The 23604-nt window shown below is 46.9% G+C and overlaps 2 protein-coding genes across 3 annotated transcripts in view; one reads left to right on the forward strand and one right to left on the reverse strand.

Moving 5' to 3' along the window:
• Positions 1-324: 324 nt before the first annotated feature.
• Positions 325-15221, reverse strand: LOC135831072 (leucine carboxyl methyltransferase 1-like). The gene is made up of 12 exons (XM_065343324.1): positions 15059-15221; positions 13144-13232; positions 12708-12829; positions 11718-11794; positions 10844-10887; positions 9664-9766; positions 9242-9362; positions 8748-8795; positions 2957-3010; positions 2173-2264; positions 1805-1902; positions 325-1625 (listed from the first exon to the last, which is right to left on the reverse strand). The coding sequence occupies exons 1-12, from the start codon at positions 15112-15114 to the stop codon at positions 1588-1590; spliced, it is 942 nt and encodes a 313-aa protein (XP_065199396.1). The 5' UTR covers positions 15115-15221; the 3' UTR covers positions 325-1587.
• A 478-nt stretch (positions 15222-15699) lies between these two features.
• The window catches only part of LOC135831073 (tetratricopeptide repeat protein 17-like), a 25957-nt gene continuing 18052 nt past the window's right edge, over positions 15700-23604 (forward strand). Inside the window, exons 1-9 of one of the 2 annotated variants that reach the window (XM_065343325.1) lie at positions 15700-16073; positions 17128-17283; positions 17648-17760; positions 18611-18842; positions 19326-19435; positions 19776-19923; positions 20432-20635; positions 21473-21892; positions 22689-22877. In XM_065343325.1, coding sequence (XP_065199397.1) covers positions 15933-16073; positions 17128-17283; positions 17648-17760; positions 18611-18842; positions 19326-19435; positions 19776-19923; positions 20432-20635; positions 21473-21892; positions 22689-22877 — 1713 coding nt within the window. In that variant the 5' untranslated portion in view covers positions 15700-15932. The remainder of the gene's footprint in view (positions 16074-17127; positions 17284-17647; positions 17761-18610; positions 18843-19325; positions 19436-19775; positions 19924-20431; positions 20636-21472; positions 21893-22688; positions 22878-23604) is intronic. The other variant, XM_065343327.1, reaches the window with a different exon arrangement.

Genomic DNA, 23604 nt, shown 5'->3' on the forward strand with positions numbered 1-23604 from the left:
TGGAGAAATTCCGATACCATTCACTGACGAGCGGAACGCGAAAATCGATTTTGGATAATAGAATTCTTTAGAAACCCATTGTCTGGCCATGTCTGCATCACTTATATTCTTTATTGCACTCACTAATAAGATTCATCACATCATTAATTGTCTCTGCATCGCTAATTCAATCAAAGAGTATTTCTTGTAACTTGATCTACAATCCACAGGGCAATGTGCTAATATTCGGCGCTCGCCAACATTTCTTCTGCCATACCACTATTTCACATTGGGGACTATCCCTTCATCCCCAAGAATTACAGCCTGCAAGCCAAAAACGGACGATCAAGTTACAGTATTAGTTCCACTCCCAGGGGAATCAAAGAATCAATTTTCACTGCAGATATTCAGCATTACTTTGCTCTTCCTGTTCAAGACATCACTCCAGCACCGAAGAAAATAAGTTAAAACATGCTGGAAGTAGTTGCAAAAGAAGAAATTTGTAGACTTTTTCAAGTTGAGAAAGTTGTTCGTATTTTTGGTGGAGCAAGGCTATTTAAAAGACAAAAGAACAAGATATACGAGGGACGCTGTGCCCCAATTTAACCCTGATCTCTGTCAGAGGATAGCAGCAGCAGCAGCAGCGGCAGCACATGGGTATAGCAGTATCAAAGGAAGAACGAGCACCTGTGCTTTTACACGCCCCTCTCCTAGGAAATAAATTAGCACAAAGACCGCACAGTGGGATGAACGACAGGTGACCGAACAAGCACAGGCAGTCGCTAGTCATGCTGTCGCCACAACGTTAGAAGAAGCAGTACCAGATCCCAACTGTAGCCCGCCTGTTGCAGTGCAGGGACCGCGAACACACGTAGCTTTGGAGAAAGGTCTGTGCAACGTCGTGCCATCAAGATTCTCCAGACAAGGACAATGGTTGATGCAGGCACTCAAAGCCCCCAGAGATTCACAACTTTGCGAGCGAAAGCGGGGCACGAGTACCGCAATGCATCCTGGACCATTCCTGCCAAATCATCACGAGCTGGTCAAAGCAACCTGACCTGGACCATTCCTGGTGATGCATAGTAGACGTGGCGCTAAGACGGTGTCAACATTGTGCTGTTGAAAACACGCGGCGATGAGGATGATAATTGTAGAGTCAATGTCCTGATTACTGCGGTCGAGCAGTTGGTTTACTTGAAAACATAGCAGTGACGTTATATCAAATGATACGAGTTGGTCGGAACAGAACGAACATTGCCTAGGTGCAAGTCTGATTTCTGGCTGGTGAGTAGGCACAGAGCAGACACAGTGTCTGCATGAGCTCTGGTAGAGGATGCCTGATGGTTACCGTGGTGTTGTGAAAACTGCATTACAAAACCCTAGAATGGGCATTACAGTTGCCAGGGACATCCAGGCACAGCAGCATGCTCCGAGTAGCATGGTCCTCAAGCGTAGCCGAGGAGATAGAAATGACCATCTTCATCTGTGTGTATGTGTGCACGTGTGAACACACATGAGCTGGTGAGAAGCCATGATGGATACGTGGGTGAACTGAAACTGCCACATACGGCGGTGGAGTGCACTTAGAGCCAAACCAGAACGCTGCACTCAACGCCGGGGTCCTAGAAATCCAATATCCGCCAGACCTAAATGCAAAATCACACACATACATCCATACACAACCACAATTACTCGCCTTAACCATTCACTACCCTATCCTAGAATGGATATCCTTGTTAGCGTGATAAAGAGGGCCGCACACAACTTTGAGGATCACCGCTGCATCAGTGATCCTGCTGCATTAAACATGGAATACAAAACTTACCAATATTCGTGGGGTCATTCGTTGCCCAACTGAAGCAGTAGTGGTCCATGAGCTGATGAAGCGTTTCTGTCTCGTCCAAAAACTCCAACCTTTCCATCCTTGTCGTAAGACAGGAAAACAGAAAACAGCAGCATACATGTAGCACGATTGCAGTACGAGCATGTCGATGCAACCCACCCGAACTTGCCATGGGCAACATGTACTAGCATAGAGAACATGCACTCGAGTCTCCAGATTCAGGACACACCCAGAACTAGTAGTAGTACACGGCGGTAAAGCAACGAACTTCTTCACGCCCTCCCCTCCTCAACCCCCCCCCCCCCCTACACACACACTGATCTCCAACGTAACACTAAACAATACCGTACCTTTTCACATCATCCGCAGGCAGGTATCGATGTACATCAGTCATAGTCAGACATTCGCAATGCGCCCAACCACACTCCAAGAAACGAGATTTCTGAACACACAAAAGTGACAGATCGAATAATTATAGTGACTAGTTTCCGTCTACCAAAGTAGTGTCATTAATCTAAACTCCACCGCACACTAACTATTTCAGCACATATTTCAGTACTTGTACATGAACTGAAACCATTCCACATATTAAACTTAAAAAAAGCAGTCATTATGTCTGCAAGAACTCTCCATCTCAGTTGAATAGTGTAAACGTCCTGCCCTTTCTTCACTTCACGTCACTTCAGCTATGTTGTCGGCGGCTACTGAAGGCGATTCAGTCTTCACAAGAGTCTGCTGATACGGTGTGTATTTGCTCGGCCATGTTATCTAAACCAGGGCAGTGACGGGTAAGGGCCTGGCATAAGTGGCAATGTCACGTCAGCCAGTTGTGTAATCATGTGACTGGGGTAATGCCACTACCGCAGGGGAGAGTAAATCACTGAAACCTGATATGTGAGCGGAGTGGCCCCAGCCAAGCAATGCATGCCTTGAGAGCCAGCATGGACCAGGCGCATAGCCCGAATGGGGGGGGGGGGCACGTGAACCCCCTAAGAAAGTCGACCTAGGTCCACCATGCACACAATCACCATGAATGACATGCACCAGCCATCCTACACATATATGGTCGTCGTCCCCTCCCCCCCCCCCCCCCCCCCCTAAACGGGTGACCAGCTACGCCCCTGTGCAGCATACCTGATCGTCAACAGTCTTGCATGTCAGTGCGCCGAGCAATGGGCATCCTCGTGACTGCACACAGCGAGCAGGAACACAGACAGAAAGGTGATTATCAACTTATCAATAAACACTCACAATGTACATAAAGTCAAACCTCGTCGACAACCGCAATGCATTTCCCACTGGTGTGGCTTCTCTGACCATTTTAAAAGCCGATGCTGTTGAGCCGTGCAATGTTTGGCACTATTAAAAGTACATAACCCCCCCAAGAGTGTGCAACTCCAGCTATGGTGTCTGCGACGGCAGAAATTCCCATCACGTGATGAACCTGTACACAATATTTGCACTATGTGCATGATAGATTCAGGGCTGTACGTAACCCAGCTTTGGGAAACGATCATCGATTATTTTTGACGCAATAAATAGATTAAGCTGTGCATTCAGTACAAACACCATTAGCAAATCTTTATTTTTGACAAAATCTTTACCGTATTTTTCTGAGGTTTTTAAGGCTCGCTCCGCAAACTTCGCAACCTGCACTCCCCCGAGTAACGTCGCATGCAAGTGTTGTGTGAGACCGTGACCTTGAAGAGTAGCCAGACGTGCAAGACACAGTGCCGTGGTGTACAGTCAGACCTCGTTTATCCGGATCCCTCGCCATCCGGAATAAAATTGTTGGTCACCGATTTACAGCATATGCCATGCACACATACAGTATGTGTGATCGATTATCCGGTTCCCTCGCCTATCCGGATATTTTTGTGGGAAACGGATGTGTGCGGTTAAGCGAGGTCGGACTGTACTCCTGTACTACGCTAGTGGTAGTCCTATTCGACTCTCTGCAATTACGCTAGTGCTCACCAGGGTGCAAGTGGCGAGGATAGAGGATAGGGCACAGGGCACAGGTCTACAGAAGCGAGTCCGATCTGATTTCCTTCTGTACACAGTGCACCCCCCCCCCCCCCCCCCCTGTGACGCGCGACGCTCACCTTGAACATCATGGAGACACATTCGACTCACATACCACTCGGAGTCTCCCTGTACAGCGCTCGATCCGTGACTGCGCTGGCTTGTTCATCAACTACTGTAGAACGGGTAATTTTAGCCACGTAAAAACCCTAGCGAATTTAGCGATCGGCTCATTTTTGTTAAAGTTTCAAGTCGCTAATCCGTTGAGACATTAGTAGTGCACTGGTGATCCGTGAGTAAAATCGCTGCAAATCGCTAAAATAAAACATCGCTAACTGGTTGACAATGGGAAAACGCTAAAATTAATAGTCGCTAAAATTACCCGTTCTACAGTACTCGGCAAGTGCACTGGAGCAAAGCCGACGTTTCGGTGTGCGAGTGAAGTAAGCGGTTAGTTGGTCGTTGTTCCGCAAGTGAAGTGATCTTTGAAGTTCCCAGTTTCGATCTTACTTCGAAGTAGTGTTTTGTTGATGTGGAATAGCTGCGAGGGAAAAGGGCTCTGCGATATGGACCTTCTTAAAGGACCCCTTGGACAAAGAAAGTAGAATGCAAACAGAACAAAACACTTGTGTACACGGTGATGCGCGAACACGTGTTCATCCCCTGCTTTTTGGAAAGTCTGCCGGAGAAGCTAGTAGTGACCAGGCGAAACCCAAAGCACCGGCGTCTATGGAGTCACACATCGTTGCAAAACCAGCTCCTAAAGTCATGTCAGCTGCCACTGTGAGGGATATCACTGACCATTTGACAGATTGGCTAATACACGATCTTCGAACTCGATGAAATCAGCCCTCGCCAGCGCAATCGAAGAATGACCAGATTGAAAACTCAAGTACATTCAGCTCTGTGGTTCACTGAGTCGTTAGGTTTCAGCTTGGAAAGTGTTGTGCTACGCAACAAAGAAGACCAGACTACGACTACATTGCAGCTAACTGAAAAAGGGGTGATTGCTGCTGAAAGATCATCTGCGTTTTGTGAAACATGGAGTGACTAGTCTGGTTTACCCACGACATTACAACTGACAAACCTATGAACTGCGGATCGACGAAGCGGACATCGCCAGCAATGCTAGCCAGACAGACTTGGCTGCCATGCAGGGGCGTGTGGTGGACCCGGAGGAGAAGATTGACAAACAAAACGAAAAAGGCCAACATTTGCTCATGAGAGGGAAGCCATTGTGTTGTCCCTGCCCTTTTGGGTGTCAATGAATTTGCTCAATTTTTTCCTCCTTATGTATTTTTTGTTCGTCGTTTCCTTTGGGTGACTGGTGTCCTAGGTTGGTGCTGTTCTGTAAAAGATCCCTACAAGGATAGGGCATAAACAGGTGGAGCAGCTCGCCAGCCGGGGTCCTCTTTGAAACTGTTGCTTGCAGGTTCCTCCATTGTTGCACAGTTTCGCGGGGCTCCCGGCTGGTGTCAACCCTCCTGGCCTATTCGTCACTTGCCCAACGGTCTCGTCTGTGTTTTTTTTGTTTATATATTCGCCTATCTATGTTGTACATATTTCATTTCTTTCTTCTTCCTGTCTTCTTCTCCTGTCTGTCTTCTCGTTTTGTTTTTCTTCTCTCCCATCCTCAGGAGAGGATGGATTTTTTTCATGTGGAAGTATGTTGTCCCTGCCCTTTTGGCACGTGGGTGCCCCTTTTGGCACGTTGGTGCGGACCGTGCGCGGACTGCGCCGGTTTCATGCTTATCGTACATGTTCTTGTTGTTGTGCGCATGCTTGCATGCTTATCGTGCGCATTCTGGTTGTTTTGGGTGCCTTCTTCCTGAGACTCTCCTTGGAACAACAATGATAATCTGTCCTCTGAGTGTGGCGTACGTGTGATGTATGAATAAGAGAGTAATCGGAAGGGCTATCGTGCGAGGGAATAAAACCCCCCGACGACAATTGGATGAAATCAGCCCTCGCCAGCGGAATCGAAGAATGACCAGATTGAAAATTCAAGTACATTCAGCTCTGTGGTTCACCGAGTCGTTCGGTTTCAGCTTGGAAAGTGTTGTGCTACGCAACAAAGAAGACCAGACTACGACTACATTGCAGCTAACTGAAAAAAGGGAGTTTGCTGCTGAAAGATCATCTGCGTTTTGTGAAACATGGAGTGACTAGTCTGGTTTACCCACGACATTACAACTGGCGAACCTATGAACTGCGGTTCGACGAAGCGAACATCGCCAGCAATGCTAGCCAGACAGACTTGGCTGCCATGCAGGGGCGTGTGGTGGACCCGGAGAAGAAGATCGACAAACAAAACGAAATAGGCCAACATTTGCTCATGAGAGGGAAGCCATTGGATGAAATCAGCCCTCGCCAGCGCAATCGAAGAATGACCAGATTGAAAACTCAAGTACATTTAGCTCTGTGGTTCACCGAGTCGTTAGGTTTCAGCTTGGAAAGTGTTGTGCTACGCAACAAAGAAGACCAGACTACGACTACATTGCAGCTAACTGAAAAAAGGGGAGTTTGCTGCTGAAAGATCATCAGTGGACTCTGGCAGAGCTAGTAATTGAAGCCCTGGAGCCACTAAAGGCAACAACGACCGTCTTCGGTGGAGAGAAATATCATAGTCCTAGATCTTTATTCTCTTTTGCCCATAAAAAAGTACATCCGGTACAAAAAGAACCTCGTCCACAAGCTCATGGCAGCCAAAGGTACAGCTCCACAATAGTCACCCTTAGCAAAAAAACGTTATGTTGTATCGGTACCGTATTACCGTATTAAAGGGGAAAAATACCGAGATTCGGGTTCGACCTTTAGCAAGATGCACACTAATATTAGCACGCTGTTGCCATGAGTACAGCTTTTATTTCGCGCGGTACAACCATTTATGGCGCCATACACGATAAAAAGGGGAAATGGGTACACACTACGCAATATTTGGCCAAAAACGTACCGTTTGTCACAACGATAAATCACCCCCCCCCCCCCCATAACGTTTTTACGCTGCAGCTTCAACACTATTTGCGTGAGCAAGGTATGAGTACCGTAAAAAATAGCGTTACCGTTGTTTGCTAAGGGTGTCTATTGTCTGTTTCATTCTGCACTAAATTCCCCTGGGCAGCTATCTTTGTGTAAGTTCCTTGTTCCACCAATAGTGAAATGCGGTGCATCCAATGAGGTTCTCGTCGTTCTCATTTCATGAAGTCCAGTGTAGCGCTCATTACTGCGCATTTCCTTCACGTCTGCTTGCACATTGCAATGTACAGTGCAATGTACAGTGCAGGGGCAGTGCAGTGCAGTGCAGTGCAATGTACAATGCAATGTACAGTGCAGGGGCAGTGCAGTGCAGTGCAGTGCAATGTACAATGCAATGTACAGTGCAGGGGCAGTGCAGTGCAGTGCAGTGCAGTGCAGTGCAATGTACAATGCAATGTACAGTGCAGGGGCGTCGGAAGGTATTATAGGGCGGTACGGTCAACCACTTGAAGTACAACAACTACTTGTGGAGTTTGGGTGGCTACTGGGAATTTTTTTCGAATTTTAGAGCCCAAATCAGTGCCTCTTATTTAGGGGTGAAACAATTATACCGAGTACTCGAGTACTCGCTCGGTTTTTTCAAAAATAATCGTACTCGGAATAAATCAGAGTACTCGTTCATACATGGTGCATGCATTTATCACAGAAATCTGCAGTTTCAGAGCAGCAGTCGGCAGATATTGAGGTGCAGACTGTGCGGTGAACATTTGTTCACAGGTAGAGAGCCCAAATGACCCACGAACCAATATACCCGAGAAAAATGACTTCTACTCGGTCCAATCAGGGTTGTATCATGTGAGTTAAAGGCCCTTAGTGTGCAATTTTTAGGAGATGAAGAATACTCGAATACTCGATCGGAGAAAATCAGAGTACTCGAACTCGGGATCTCAGTGCCAACTTTCACCCCTACTCTTATTGATTCACAGGGTACCTGGGACGAACGGTCAATACCGCAGTGACCGTAGTGTGTCCGACGCCCCTGCAATGTATGAACAACTTCTACAGCACAGCGTGTACAGACCTGCAGCATGCAGGTTGTAAGCAGCTGGGTTTCATTGGTGAGGGCTGTTGACCTGTACTAGCGTCACGGACAAAATCGAACACAGGAGGTTCGCTAGACCCGCGATCAAGGCCAGTCGGAAAGAGTGTTCAATGCACCAGAGCGCAGAGGGTTGTGCACGAATACAGGAGACAGGTTGCTGCTGCTGTAATTTTTCCAGGTTTAATACAACAAAAACAGCCTCCTATCTAAACTTTAAAACAAAGTTTCACACACTGAGTGATCATCAGACAGCAGGATGCAGGAAGTTCACCAGAACCAGCATTTGTCATGACATTGCCTCTGCAGGATTTGCATTGCGAGTTTTTCATGCACAACTTATGACGCTACGATGATCAAAATACTGTAAGTCTACAAATTTCCGGCCTATTCAAATTTCGGCCTCTCACTGCTACAATTTTTTTCGGCTGCATTACTAGTACATTTTCAGCCTGTACTGCTGCTGCCTGTACACACCGCCACACTGAACTTTGCAAAACTAAATTGCGACCGCAACAAATTTTCAGCCAAATATGACCAGGCCGAAAATAGCCGAAAATGAATACAGTCAAACCTCTTCAGAACGAATATCAAGGGACCGATGATATTTGTTCGCAATAACGGGAGTTCTTCTCATCCATATGTTTTACCCAGTGAATACACAGGTTTTATCCAATACAGTTACGAATGCTAGTTCTTCTTAGGCAAACATTTGTCTTATCAGTGTTCTTCCTAACGAGGTTTCACTGTATGCGCCGAATATTTGTTGATTTGCAGTACCGGTACATGTTTGGACAAAATACTGAGGAGCACCATACAAATTACCTTCAAATTGGTGCGCATAACGTCTCCGAAGCGATCAGCTAAATTCACCTGCAGAATACGGATGTACAAGAAGATTTTTTTAAGTGCACTGCACCTACAGCGCTTGGGCCCTACTAAGCTAGATGACTGTAATGATCAATAAACTACTACGCACTTATGCATGTCCAGCAGACTCCTACTGCTGGAACACCAATGTGCAGGAGTATGTGTTGACTGAACTTGCATGTACAGTCACACCGTGAGATTCAGCTTGTTAGAAAACAAAACCAGTTTGTTACCTAAGGTCAATGTTGTTGCCACTTTTCCTGGGTCAATAATGTGCGAATTTCAACTTGGATAGGGGAAATCACGAAATTCTAGATCACGAAATTCGTCACACGCAAGTTCGCTACACACGGCGTCAATTTCACTTCTCTCAAAGCTGGGGCAAAAGCGGCAACACAAGGGCAAAACAACAAGCCCACAAACACAGCACATCTACAACGATCACTCACGGGTTCATAGTTGAGAAAGAATGCAGACAGAAACGACTTAGAGGCCCAGCGCAAAATGCCTCTAGATTCCTCTGGTGCTAGGTAGACAAGCACGCATTCGGCAAGGAACAGCGTCGGGAGACTGCAGAGCACCAAAACCAACAACATCACATCAGGAGGTAGCACCAGCAGCATTATCATCTCGCTTGGTGAAAGATGTAGAAGCAAAGCTATAGACGTTGACTACATTCTATCAGCCAGAGCATACTGATAGACGTGTATTTCTATACAAGTCATTTTTCTTTTCTTCATCAATCGCAACACTGCTGAAAGCAACAAACTACAGTGAAGAGCTCAACGCATAACTATATGAAGATATTCACAAAATCCAACACACGGCAATGTGAAATTCAACACTGGGTCACGACACACGGAGCACGTACTTCAAGTCAACACCGGCCTTCAGCAGATTCTCGTGCATACTGTCCGTATCACGGATATCGCATGCCATCAAATGATACCGAGACGACTTAACTCCATTGCCACCTGTGAGAAGACAGGATGCGCGCAGAAATCAGACGAGCAGGAAATGGCATGTTGGAACTAAATATGGTAGCCCTCCCATGTCATCACAAGTCCAGCTCAGCAATGCATAGCCATTCACACACGACACATAACTTGGGCTAGTACAATTTCCCGTGATCCAGGCCTAAAAGCAATTCCTTCATTTCATAGAGAGAAGTGACGAAGAGCAGTGAGATCTCGTTTATTCAAATAGCGTCTACATTGTACTAGTACTGTAAGACCAGATATTTTAACGTCAATTAAAGTTAGCAATCTCCCGATTTTGTGCGTTAGCGAGGTGAAATTCTAACGAATTCTGCCTCAAAACCGGCAAATGACTGTACATGTACATATCGTTTTGCACATAACGACTTCAATTGTTAACGAATTTGAAAAATCGTTAGAATTAAATGTTCGTTAACATTAGTAGTGACATTACTGGTCTTACAGTAATCAAAATATTCCATGTCATTATGCGTATTCAGCCATTGGATAATAACAACCCTCTTGTCCCGGATTTCGGGGACTCAATATAAAAGGGATTTCATTGTGCTAATAGTAGAAAAAGCATTCTTGCGCAAAGTAAAACATCATGTGTTTCAGTCAGCTGACTTGCAGTCTATGCACTGTCTAGTGCACGTGTTCTACAATGGATGCATGTGCAGCTAACCTCTGGCTATAACAACTACCTGCGAATAACGATACTGCCTTCAGACCTATTGTGCATTTCAAAAGTATAGACCTCTGGACTTTTTCGAATAATTCACAAATTTGGCTTGAGCTTTTCGAGAAATTTCTTCGGAATACTGCTCAGGCAGCTCCCGCAATTTTTCTCATATAAATTTCTAAGCAATTGGATAACAAACGCCCAATTTCGGAAATTCTATTCACAAAGCAGAGGTCTGGACTTTCGAAACGCACTATAGTAACCGTTTGACTGCATACCTGCAACCTAACGAATAACGACAACTCTCGCGAATCACAGCACTTTTCTCATGCCCAATCGAGGGTCGTCATTCGCAAGGCTGACTGTATACATGTACAATCACATGTACTCACTGATGCTTCCATCGATCAGAGCCTCGTTGAGCTTCCGCTTGTTCCTACAGCAGAGCATGCAGGGCGATGACACTATCATACAGTGATAGGAAAAAGTGAAAGGCACACACGGACCTTGAAGTACATGTATGTACATGCATATACAGTCCATTCACAAAAAGATGGGCCCTAGCTGGCTCTGGCAAGCTCCCGTATTTGGCGATTTTCAAGATTTTATCGTACACAGTGCAGTGCTGCGAAATTTGAAATTTGAAAAAGGGTCCAAAAGGGTACCTGACCTGGGGTTCGAACCGCACAATGCACTGTTGCAGGTGGGGACAAACGGCCTGGATTTTGATGGTTTTTCCCAATTCAGTGCGCTTGGGGCAAAACCTGGCCGAAATCCTATTCTTGCTACGGCTTGCTTCATGGAGAAATAGACTTCAGAAACAGAATTGGAAGAGGATTCCATAGGGGATTGCAGAAAAAAATTCTAAAAAAACTCAACGTTTGACCCATTTATGGCCAAAAGCTAGAAGTCCATCTTTTTCTGAATGGACTGTAGCTTGAATACTACCACAGGTAACTAGCTGAATATTGCGCAAGACTAACGCTACAGCACATGCTATTCTGACACCCTAGTTAGACCATTGGGAGGTGAAACAATACACACACACACAATGGAATATACTGAAAATTGCTTCACACGAGAAATGACACGAGAAATGTTTCACAACAGAGTATAGCCAAACGCGCTTGCCATCACCATCAGAACAATAAGATCTGAAAGCGCACCCACCTGCCCCAAAGGCATGTAAAGCCAACAAAGCTAGTATAGTATGGTACTACCCAAACCAAAATAATTTAATATTATGCAACCAAGTACAAAGCATACTTTATGGACAACGATTTTCTTGCGACCACTTGCTTGAAGTCAAACTCGTACAGGCACTTCGGCAAGTCATTCTCCTCCTGTTAGACAATGACAAAAAAATGCAATCCGTCTACATACAATGCAGAAGATATTCCAAATGTCGCAACGCAACTATCACACCCACATACACCAACATGCACACCCACAAGCAAGCATCCACGCACATGGAAAGCGACGCACCGTCTCTGTACAAGATGGATGAAACAGAGTCGTGTATGTACTAGTAGTCGTGTCTATCACAACTCAAGCTTTGTCTGCACTGTAATAGACCCGTTGTATACGAACGGCCCGCGGCACTGTCCTCAAGATCCCCGGAAAATCTGAATCAGTGGAGAACATGTGTTTTTGCTTGCACTGAAACGCATAGGGAAGGGCGGACTAAAGTTCAATAAACACCCGGATTGGCATGAATGTTCGTGTACAGTCAAAAAGGCGCCCTACTGGCCTAGGTTCCCTTCTTCTTCAGTTTTTGCCAAAAAGACTAGCGCCAGTGCTGCCCCAAAGGCCCGAGGTGCTGGCAACTCACTGTTTTCGTACACACTTTGAGCACAACCTGTCCTCCACGTTCTCAAGAGTACATAACGGTTAGCCCCAAGAGTGTGCAACTGCCTGCACAACCTCTATCCAGCACTGAACTTCACATCACGTGACATGGTTCAATAGATTACGCTGGCAAACAGTGCAAAGTGACCACAAGAGAGTTGAACCCAAAAGCAGGGTTGCGTACAACCCCGTATCTATCATACATATTGCGCAAATAATGCGAATGAGTTTGTCATGTGATGTGAAGTTCTGCCGCTCGCTGCAGACTGCTGGAGTCGCACACTCTTGGGGGTTATGACGTTCTAACTGGGTCACTCCAGTGCAGCACCGCAGACCGCTCAAATGCAACAGGTCTACGGGAACATGAACTCAGTCTCAGGAAGAGGGCAGAAGAAACACGGAACTCACGTGAAGTCTCCAGTAGAGCGTGTCAAAGCCGGATCCGAGCGAGACAATCTGACATTCACCGCCAGTCTGGGCTAGGAACTTCTTCACGATCGAATAGCAGCCCTGCACACGTACGTAATACCCTATGCACAAGAAATACAACATGTGCCAAATGAAAAATTGAGTGTGGTGCCGAGCTGTACATGATTGCAAGCGTACTACATGTTCACACCCTTTGACTTTCCGTCAGTGCGCAGGATCAATCTCTATGGGGTTGACATAGCAGTGACAGTACCCATGCCGTGAAGTAATTATGGTGCTCTAGCAGTAGTTTATGGTAACATTACATAGTAGGATAAAAGCATGAAATGCTACTGCGAATAGGAAAATGAAACAGGCCTGTCCAACAACTAAAGGACATGTTTAGACTGCAACATGTGTTATGAACATACTGTACCTCTGTTTATTTCGGGAGCTCTGCGCTCTGCTGATCTCATGTATTGCTGTACAAAGCCGTCCTTCCAATAGCCGAGCTCAACAGCGCATCTATCATCATGAACAAACACAAACACAGGCAGAGAGACAGACAGACAGACAGACACGCAAACAACTCAGCAAAAGAGATGAATGCCTTCCATCATGACTTATCTACTTTACCAGCTACTGACTACGCGACCTATCGGGGGATCATGTCACCGGTGACCCCCCCCCCCCCCGCCGTACAGAAAGAGAAGCGCATTGTTCGTTGGAAAAGCTGAGCTCGGCTCAATTTCTCGCCATGATGCTACGACAGCCAGTGATGCAAAATGTTGAGAAAACTGTCAGTCCAGGGGCATCAGACATGCCACGGTACTGACCATATCACTCTTTGCCCCAGGTACCGTACCCCGCGAAGCAATAAAATGCTATGATCAGCCAACTAATCCAGAGTGATCTTGTTTCATACTCTGGTCCCCGGAGTGTCACAAATGGTGCTACTGTTCATGATTATTTTCTTTGTACTACGCTATACCGCCTCACCCATATGTGTCATGTCTTGTCCTTTCACACTTTTTCGTTGTTTCCTCATCAGATCAGTGTTGTGCACACTGTGAACTCTTGCCCGCATCCTATCCCTTTCTAGGTGTGTCCCTTTCTAGTTCACGTTTGTAACCAGTACTACCGGGCATACCAGTACTACCGGGCATACCAGTACTACCGGGCATACCAGTACTACCGGGCATACCAGTACTACCGGGCATACCAGTTCACCTGGGCATACCAGTACTACCGGGCATACCAGTACTACCGGGCATACCAGTACTACCGGGCATACCAGTACTACCGGGCATACCAGTTCACCTGGGCATACCAGTACTACCGGGCATACCAGTACTACCGGGCACACCAGTACTACCGGGCATACCAGTTCACCTGGGCATACTGTCACACACATCACCTTTTCGGCTACCAGCACGCGTTACTTTATTGCCTGCACGATGCAGAGCTCTTGTCAGTCCTCATGTTTCTGTACGACTCCCTCGTAGCTCCTTTCTGGTCTCCGTGTCTCTGGGTTTACACCATGCTTTGTGATGCGTATGCTTTCTGGGACATACTAGCTTCCTCCTTGTTGAGCTGCGCTGCACTCTTTTTCTTGTTTCTTCTCTAATCAGCTGTTTGGCTTTCAACAACCTCAATAGAGGTTCTGCAAAACGAAAATGCGTACAAACTTTCGCTCTACGTCATGAAGTGCGAAACTTCGCACGAACTTTCGCAACTTTGGACACGAAACTTGCAGGGAACGCGAAATGAACTTTCGTAGGAAATTTCGTGAGATCGGGTCATCATGGCGTACGCACACTTGGCCCGTGCAAACTACGAAAATGTGCAGAACGCAAAGTTCGTGCGAAAATCCGTACACACTTTCGCAAGGACTGTCGCGAAACTTCGTTCGAATTTTCGTTTTGCAGAACCTCTCAAACAACAAAGGGTGTTCAGATAGTATCCAGAAATCTAGAATGCGTGCTCTCCTAAATAGATGATAGTATTTCCCGGTTACAGGAATGGCTGAGCGAAAGCTAGAGAGCCAAAGTAGGTAACTAATGTCATGAATTTTGCCGTTTCTGCTCTTGATGCTAACGTGGATAGGCAGTGATATACACTATGTCATGACAATGTACATGTACCAGTATACTCACAAACGTGAGTCATAATGATACAGTACAAGTAGCCACGTAATCTCCAGAGCTACTTCCCATGCTAAGCAACTACCGGTAGTTACTTTGGCACATGCTACAGTTTACTGCCTTCTCCACAGTGATCATACATTTACTTTGATTCGAAAGATTTGCTCCAAAGCCGATTATGCAGTAATGTCTCCTTTCACCACCAACCTTTTGCAAGCTGTTGCCTCATCGTTTGTTTCCTGGACTGCTTCCTGCTCTGACATGATTTCGGGACCTATTATGAGAGTAGAACTTACTAGAAGTCAGTCGCCGCCACGCTAAAAAAAAGAACAACAATGATGACTGCGAAATAAGTAACGTTTGCTCACAAAAATAATATGAACAATTATTTCGCTTCCTGACTTTTATTTTTGAACAGCAAAATCGACAGGATCTCGCGTAGATCTACAAAAGTACTCGTACACATTTTTTGAAGATGTGGTTCTAGCGCGCGCGCCCAGCTGGTGCACATGCCACTCGTACGAGTTCGTACAGTGTCAGTGCACGTGCCAGCGTTTTGAGCGTTTTGAGCGAGTACGACTGTGCATGTGAAGCACTGAAAATAGCTGCTACAGCTGTAGATCTACTACTGGCTAGTATTGTAGATCTACACAACTCGCGGCGCGCTCGACATCCTGGTTCGTATCTCTCCCAACACTCAGTGACTAGACTCACGGCAACGCCAACGGTAGGTCTACTCGTACTTCGTACATCTACGCTCGAAGTGAGTGTAACCAAGCCAAGGATAAGGTGGCTAGCTGCGCTGGTGACCTGGTGACAGTGTCAGATCAGGGTGGCGATTGTTGCAGCTCAACACTCGCCGGTAATGATCACAAGTGGTTGCATACTCGCTCTGTGGCAAAAAGGCAACACTTTCGCATTATTTACTGTCACCAGATGAGATAGACGACTAGGTCACTGTGGGAGGTTGCGACCAAAGTCAGTTTGTGCAGGATTAGGTCGTTTTTGTCTCATTGTGCCATGGATTAGTGTGAATTCTGGCGGTGTCCAGGCCCAGGCAGGAGAACCAAGCAGCGGCGGTATGGGGCCGCGTGCGTGGTGCTGTGGCCATGCCGCTTGCACCGTGCTCCTGTCGCTGCTGGTCATCCTGACCGCTGTGTCCTATCGCTCGGACTCGGCCACACACTGGGTTCTCAAGCAGAGTGGCAAGATCGAAGTTCGAGTAAGGATAACTTGATGCATTTTGAGAATACAGTACGCACTGCCTCTTGCTGGTTGTGTGCTGCCTTGGTGCCAGCCCAATGCAGCAGTATCGGAAGATAGTCACTATGCCCTGTGTCTTACAAAACTCTCCAACATCCGCACACATACACACACGTTCGAATTTCACCTGTCCTTGAGAAAGTGAAATACCCTCTTGAGCTAGTGCAGGTGCGGATACCAACTTGATGATGTCAGCAGTATCAACAATAGTGGCTCACTTCATCATCCAAATCATTATGATAGGCCGCTGCATCTCAATGGATATCAGTCTGTGTAATTGGCGTGGTACCAAACAAAATAATTAATATACATAAATTTTAATGTTTGCTTTGTGAGGGACATACCCAGTGAGATATCACTGGGTTGGAGGCAGTAATGGTTCCCTTGCGGGGATTTTCATTGGAGATGTCTAGGCAAACCCTTGTTAGTGCATGAATTGTGAACTTGGATCCACTAAAAACTACCAATCACGGTACATGTGGCTCACTCGTTAGAGATAGTACAGTTTCCCCGGGAGAAGCTAGCGAGGAAGCTAAGACGAACATTGATTTCCATCTGCCCAGTGGCAGTGGCGCCGGTACGTTGTAATGCATCTTAGTCTTACCACAGCGGGGCATGCGGGCTGTAGTTGCAATGGTAGCCGCAGCATAATTACTGATTAATGCCTTACAGTGGACTACGAGCAGTCACAGTCCAGTGTACGGCCGGCACTCAGTGCTCGCCGCGGCGCTAGTTCTCAGTGCACTGTTCATCAATACTGCAGCAGTATGGCGAGTGAAATCCAACTCCGGAGTCGTGAATATACGACGGCTCTGATCTCTGCCGGGTGCTGCGCACGGCCCTGCACTCAAACACACCGTGATGCGGCTGTGCACCGAACGCGGCTGCACTGTATTTGTTATTCACTGGGTTGGATTTAACTCGCCACCCTCCGTTGTACTGAGCTCGAAGCAGCAGCAGGTCGGAAGGTCATGCCATTTGGAATCTTGATTGTGCTGCTGTCTTTTGTCCAGCCTAACTCACCATACAACCTCCGCAAGCCCCATGATGTACTAGCGTTCGTACAGCAAGACGAGTTTAGCCGACGTCTGAAGCAGTTAAATCAAGTATTGAAAGACAATAGCCATAAACTGGAGAAGGCTGACATCGAGAAAGATGATGACAAGTTGGTTAGTATCAGAAGATAATCTGTCAATGAACTTGGCCCGGGACTGTGCTTCCTTTGCATGTACTTGTACTTCCAAGTACAACTACACTGTTTTGTTATCAAAGTTATCATCTATTTTAGCAGGGCACCATTTGTGATGTAAACCAAGCATCCCGGTATGGCCCAGAGATACTTTGCCGGGCCGCAGCCGGTGTAGTCCTCTAATTCACCCGGTTTTGAATACGGGCAGTACATGCACTATCGTCACAGTCTCACCGGGCCGAAGAGCTAGCATCACGAGTATTGACATCTCTGTATTACAGAGCCCCAACATATTCACAGCAGTTGATTTTTGCAAAATCTGACCATGCGTGTTGGTGCCACAGGTTGAAGCCAATTTTTACAAGACCGACAAGGACTGCATTGCAGCGCCACGTCGTCTTATTGATTTAGATCTTTACTCAAGTACTTACCTACCCCTGGAAAAGAAAGGAATCAAGTAAGTCCAAGTTGTTGCTAGCATAATTCTGGGCGACCAGCTGCCTTAAAAAAATTGCAGGGAACATAATTCCTTGAACACCTGTCATCATTACGTTAAAATTCGTATAATATATGAATTTTAACATTGGTAATGGTATAATATCTCAGCTCACACTGCCATGGCGGCTTTTTTAAATCCATTATTCTCCCGACGAATGGATGTCTAACGTGGGAGTCTATATTGGTCGGCCAAAACAGGTGTTTGCCTTGAAACAGACAAGAGACAGCAATGCAGTGTGTTATATAGTGAGACTGCAGCCTGACATCTTTAATATGGCTATCCATGAGGCATGGAAGGCCGGTCTTACAGAGATAGGTGGTCTTTTCGAATCATTGAAGTCTGAATGTTTGATGATGTACTAGTATGCATTACCGGGGGGGGGGGGGGGGGGGGGAGTGCTATGACGGGCCTAATTCGAGACCGATGATGCCTTGCTGCAGGGGTCTTCGATTTTAGAATTGCCATAGTGAAGCCATATAAAATCAAAAGCCCTTCAATCAGTAACCGTGACTTTAGCCCGTCAAGGACAGGGTGCGGTGATTGATCTGACACAACTCTTCTATAAAGCAAATGCTATTACAGTCAAACCTCTTTAGGACGAACACCAAGGGACCGATGATATTCGTTTGCAATAACGGGAGTTCTTCTTATCCGTATCTATGGTATACCCAGTGAATACACAGTGATTTATCCAATGGAGTTACGAATACTAGTTCTTCTCAAGCAAACATTTGTCTTATCAGTGTTCTTCCTAACCAGGTTTCACTGTATTTGTTATTTTACTGCGTCGTCCTTTACTCCTTTGCAGGATGACGGATCATTTGACCTGTGCACCGGGGACTTACTCAGACGGCGTGCCGATGGTGCCCGACTGTCGCAAGCCACCTCTCGACTTCAGTCCCAAATCGTTTGAACACCTGGCCGGTGTACAGGCCCGGTCGCAGCTTCCCAGTCAACCTGAGCCGGCGTTACATGGTGCCTTCCCCAATCACTTTGCCATGGACCATCTTGGCAGCTGCTTGAAAGAGGCTATTGACAAGGTAAGAAGACCCTGGGACCAGATCAGTCATTATCATCAAGTTCTTCACCAGCTTCTAGAGATCTGGCACGAGGGAAATATGAATGCAACGAATGGGATCTTCGGTCTCTGACCACTTTGTTGGCGGACTAATCTACACACCTCCCACCACCGGCTTTTGCGCCCTTGATCTTTACAGGGTGGTGGCGTTCCTACAGATATTGAGAACTCAGCTTAACTGAGTCTCAAACGAACCGTGATTTTATATATTTTTTTATTTTAGAGATCTTTTCGAAGCTGAAATCATCGGTGAGGTGGTGCTAGCTTGGCCTAATGCAAGAATGCTAATGCATGTGCTTCAATTACTTGATTGCTTCGAAGTAGAATTATGGGTTGATTATGTTCATTTAAGTTAACTTTACATTTCATATGTGATAACGCATGTGGGTTATCAGTAGGCTGTCCTGATTCCCTTTGGGTTACTTTCATTTTTCTTTTATTGTAGAACTCCAGCTCTTGGGTACTGTTGAACATTGCGTCAATCTACTGGAGAATACACGGACACTACTACCAGGCAGCAGAGTGTTTGCGTCGTGCTCTCCACTATTCACCACCGTAAGTCCTACTCAGGTTGATCTTCCCCACTGATTATCACTTGCCAGCAGGCAGTTTTGCATGAGCATGTCTTAAATCTCTCTTGAGCTAGCTCGGCCATCTACAAACTATCCCTCCTCCTTCTCTTCTTCCTCCTCCTCCTCCTCCTCCTCCTCCTCCTCCTCCTCCTCCTCCTCCTCCTCCTCCTCCTCCTCCTCCTCCTCCTCCTCCTGCACTTCAGTTGTGTCTCTTCAAGAAGGTGGTAGTTGTAAGTACACAGGCATAAAGGCCACACTAAGAGACAGTGTGTGGTTTGTGTGTGGACTGAGTTTTATTCAATGGGTGTACTTGACATTTGCAGGCGCCACCGAGATGTTGCACTGCTGAGCCTGGCCAATGTTCTGCATCGCTCACAGCACTCTAAGGACGCCGTAATTCTGCTGCTTAGCGCCATAGACCTGTCGCCGCATTTGTTCATTCATCACTTCACACTGGGAAACGTCTACGCTGTAAGTTATAGTTCAGCCAGCCAAGTTGTTTTCTTGTCGTGTCTAATAGACAGGTGCTGGTAGTCGCTGACCCATTGCTGTTGTGGACAGTCTATTCACTGTATGTAGGTGATGAGTGCACACTGTAGATAGTGGTCAGCCTAGTCGGTGCCTTGTATCTGCCACACACTGATATCTCAGCACATCTCAAGTTGTCCCACTACTAGTTGTCATGATGTGTGTGTGTGTGTTTGTCTTTTAAGTAGCACCGTGCTAAGATGATCGTTTGTCAGCTTGTTTACAACTGACCATACTTGTGCCTACTTCACCTTCATACCTTCAAAGGCATGGACACGATTATTTGCTTATATTGTTAAAACCATTAAACCGACCAATGGTAGTCCAACCGACAGGGTACCGATTGAGCCGGGACTGGCTACTATGTACTTCCCTGTAATGCCCTGCACCTGCAATGTGAGCTCCACGGGATTGATTTTGTGTTTTTGATTGCTGGGATGTGCATGTCCAGGTGAACCGTGAGTGGAACCTATCAGCTGCATCCTACCAGCGTGCCGATCAGATCGAGTCGACCATACCGGCTGCCAAGGAGTCCATGTACGCCGTTCGATGCCAGCGGAAACTGGAGGATCTGCTCACGCACCGGCAGCAAATACTGGAGAAGACCCTGTATGACTTGGAGGAGTACCAGGAGCAGCATTTGGAGTTCCAGAATGTAAGAGCGTCACTCGTGTTGCTTGGCAACTGAGCAACCAGTGTGCACAAGCCTAGTGTATTGAGCTAGGCTTTCCTTTCCATGGGGTGCATGCCATGTGCTTAGCTGTTACTAGTATGCACAGCGGAGAAGTGTGTCATGTTTTGTGGCATGCTTTGAAATGGAGTCTACAGCTTTCTAAATACATGATGTGTCAGTATCACCCCTTGGCCCCTTGCCGAAAATGTGTGCAGAATGCACTATAGATTAGTGGACTGGAAACCCAGTGGCATGCACTCCATGACAGTGTGTGCAAGATAAGACTACATTGAGTTCCACAGCAATTTACGGGTATGTAAATCACCTATGGTTTCCTTTGCCATGTCTTCCAGTTCCCTTCTCTACACTGACCCGGGCCACACCCACGCGCGTGCGCGCACGCACACACACACACACACACACACACTCACATAACTGTCAGACACACACACCTTGACTTTGACATACAGCTGCCGTTAAACGACTAAGCTGCCCTCATGAGGAGACGAACAAAGGAGTAGCATCACGGCGTCGCGGCAGAACATCCCGCCTCATGCCGTTGCAGATCCTGCCACCTGCGATATCTCTCACCGCATGCACAGCAGAACTTGAACTCGAGACGCTCCCTCGCTGTTCCCACACACACACACACACACACACACACACACACACACACACACACACACACACACACACACACACACACACACACACACACACACCTCTGTGCACCATATTCATATTTACTCCAGTGTTCAAAACCAGTCCTAGTTCACACCATGTACGTGTACATTTGTATATCCATCGTCTTGATTACAGATCCATCAGCAGTTCGTTGACAACATCGACAGCAAGGATCGAGAAGAAGACCCATTCTTTGGCCCGCTGAACTCTGGCCTGGACAGTGACGTTGTCAGTCCGTATGACCATGAATACAATAGTACAGGCGGATGGAAGAACGAGGCGTTCAGATGGCCAGAAGTAAATGCAGAAGAGGAAGAGGTGGATGCTGATGACAGCGACATTGACGACGAAGCCAATGAAAATCAGCAGGACCACCGCCAGAAAAGGCGTGGAGCAGCAAGAGAAAGCCTGGAGCAGTGTCCGGCCGGTTCCGAGGCTAAGGGTGGCAGAAAGAAGAAGTCACGCGAGAACCTGGATCAAATGTGCAGTGCCGAGGAAGCCATTCACCATGGGAAGTCTTTGCCTAATGATGCTCCGGAACAAGAGAAAGATCAGGTAGAGGCAATGAGTGCAATGTTGGTATTCTGCATGACTCACTGCCAGTGTGAAGATGAGTTAGTTTCTAGATCCCATGCAACCATCACGGGTAACTGGACTTAAGATTCTGCTTACCAGCTGTTTCTACCCGTCTAGTTAGCACAGAGCCTCGGGCTCAGGGCTCACCCGGTACCCGGACACTGACTGGGAACAATAGTTTTCAATTTCGCTGCAGTTTCTTGGCTTTTTACTTTTAGAAGTTGACTGCTCATAATTATAGGAGCCTCGCTTCCTGTCGGCAGACTTAATTAACCGGCCCCTACTGTGATCAGGAGAACACGAAAAGAGAAGCATGTTGAACCTTCCACTTGGCAACCGGCAAGACCTGAGCACCACTCCCTGCTCAATGCACAGTGTTTTGGGGACCTGACTGCGGCACCACTCCCTGCTCAATGCGCAGTGTTTTGGGGAATTGAGCACCACTCCCTGCTCAATGCACAGTGTTTTGGGAAATTCTCCCGCATCAGTTGAGCTTGAGTAGGCTAATGAAACTGACTGTGCGCCGAGAGCACTGCAATATAATAATACTGCTTGCCTGGCCCGAACCATCGCCAAGGATACCAATTTACAGTGGTGCTCTGTAAATTCCAGGACCAAAGGGTATCACTTCCAGTCCAACTTACCCTGGATAAAGGGACCACCCGGACACAGCCTGCGGGGACCACTGTTTGGGGTTCCCATGATTGGTCGACTTAGGCAGGTTCACTGTTTTATTCTATCATTTTCTGACCTTCCTACTTCCACCGCACTGCAGTGCTTAGTCACGGAGGTGACAACAGAGGAAATTGAAGACCTGAGAGCTCGGATGGATTGGGCAGTGGCTGGGGATACGATAGACTCGTCGTTCAGTGTCGAGCAGGCTAAAACCGAGTTTGAACGCATCATCAGCTCACTGGACGACGCCGACCCACAACTCATTGCACTGGTCAAGGAGAGACTCAAGGTATTACACATGTTATCAAGAGTATATAAGCCCCCAAGAGTGTGCAACTCCTGATACCCTTTCTATGGGGTTCGCCGACGGTGAAAACTCACATCACATGGTGTGGTGTCGCAGTTGAACGACACGTTACGTGTCCAGCCCGTTTTTAGCGAGCAGTGGAGTAATAAAAAAGCTCCGATTCTGACAGAAACTCACTGCGCGTATGCGAATCGCCAGCATGATCATGGCAGATATTCGGATTGCGCGCACACTATCCTTTGTTTGTACGTAGTGTTGAATACGAAAAAGGACAACGGGAACAAGTTAGTGGAACGACATTTATTAGAGACGACGAGACAAGAGACCAAGACAAACGAAACGACTACATGGTGATTATTGAAGAGTGAGAAAGAGATCAAGTCTGAACGGCAAGATAAAGGGCCTGGGTAGCTATGGCAATTATGGGCGCGCAAGTAGCTACCCAGGCCAACGGAACAAAAGGAGACAAAAGGTGAGTACGCGAGTGCATGCAGGCCAGCTAGAAAAGGTACGGGAGGAGGTACCTAACAGTGGTACGAAACGTACCTGAGACAGGTGATGTAGGTTTTCGCCGTTGGAGACCCCATATGCAGAGTTGCACACTCTTGGGGGGTTATATTATACTCTTGATGTTATGTGTGAAATGAGAGAGAGAGAGAGAGAGAGAGAGAGAGAGAGAGAGAGAGAGAGAGAGAGAGAGAGAGAGAGA

This window comes from Sycon ciliatum, chromosome 1 (genome assembly GCF_964019385.1).
Source record: "Sycon ciliatum chromosome 1, ocSycCili1.1, whole genome shotgun sequence".
Lineage (NCBI taxonomy): Eukaryota > Metazoa > Porifera > Calcarea > Leucosolenida > Sycettidae > Sycon > Sycon ciliatum.

Bases quoted from the DNA above. Each gene is read 5' to 3' on its own strand.
- LOC135831072 (XM_065343324.1), bottom strand. From the start codon at position 15,114: ATGTCAGAGCAGGAAGCAGTCCAGGAAACAAACGATGAGGCAACAGCT. The intron at 13,233-15,058 runs GTTGGTGGTGAA...TCATGATGATAG, and splicing joins GAGGCAACAGCTTGCAAAAG to ATGCGCTGTTGAGCTCGGCT. The intron at 11,795-12,707 runs GTGAGTTCCGTG...ATTGTCTAACAG, and splicing joins CGCTCTACTGGAGACTTCAC to GAGGAGAATGACTTGCCGAA.